Genomic DNA, 654 nt, shown 5'->3' on the forward strand with positions numbered 1-654 from the left:
CGAATGAATACCAAGCACTTACACCCCCCCCCCCTCTCCCTACCTCCCCCCAGGACGCCGTGACCCTGGCGCAGATCAACAAGCAAGGCGGGGAGTTCGGCAAACAGCGCGTCATGACCATGGTGGGTTTCTCCATCATCCCGCTCATCGCCGGCATCATCATCGACAGGATCGGGGAAGCCACAGGTGAGCCGTCTTTGGTTTTTGGTGTTTTTTTTACGGAGTCTTAAGACCTAGTTTGGGGGTATGTTGGTTAAAATAAAAAGGTAAAAGTGAGTTGAGAAATCGGAGTGGCGTATCTCTTGGCATTGTTTCAAGTACAGGATATATTTTTTAGTTACATATGCTTATGCCCATAGATATTCTCCGACGTTGAAACGTTTTTGAAGTTGGCTAAAATCATCTTTGAATTTTCTTACTCTTTTTCTTTACCTATAGCCCTTTCCCCCACAATATTTCCCCTAGATTCCCATATTTTTTTGCCCCTTAACCTTAGCCTTTTTCCCCCACAACATGTATCCTGGATTCGCATGACCCTCACGTCGTTCCTCTCTCTCTCTCTCACAGGTATAATCGACTACATGCCAGCCTTCTACTTGGGCGACGCGCTCCTGCTCCTGGCCGTTGTCCTGGTCTCCCGGTTACCGCTGGAGG

At 48.5% G+C, this 654-nt stretch overlaps 1 protein-coding gene across 1 annotated transcript in view; it reads left to right on the top strand.

Moving 5' to 3' along the window:
• LOC119594539 overlaps positions 1 to 654 on the top strand; it is a 24,704-nt gene that overhangs the window by 16,934 nt on the left and 7,116 nt on the right. Inside the window, exons 8-9 of the mRNA XM_037943571.1 lie at positions 54 to 186; positions 568 to 651. Of these exons, the coding sequence (XP_037799499.1) occupies positions 54 to 186; positions 568 to 651 (217 nt within the window). The remainder of the gene's footprint in view (positions 1 to 53; positions 187 to 567; positions 652 to 654) is intronic.

This window comes from Penaeus monodon, chromosome 34 (assembly GCF_015228065.2).
Source record: "Penaeus monodon isolate SGIC_2016 chromosome 34, NSTDA_Pmon_1, whole genome shotgun sequence".
Classification (NCBI taxonomy): Eukaryota; Metazoa; Arthropoda; class Malacostraca; order Decapoda; family Penaeidae; genus Penaeus; species Penaeus monodon.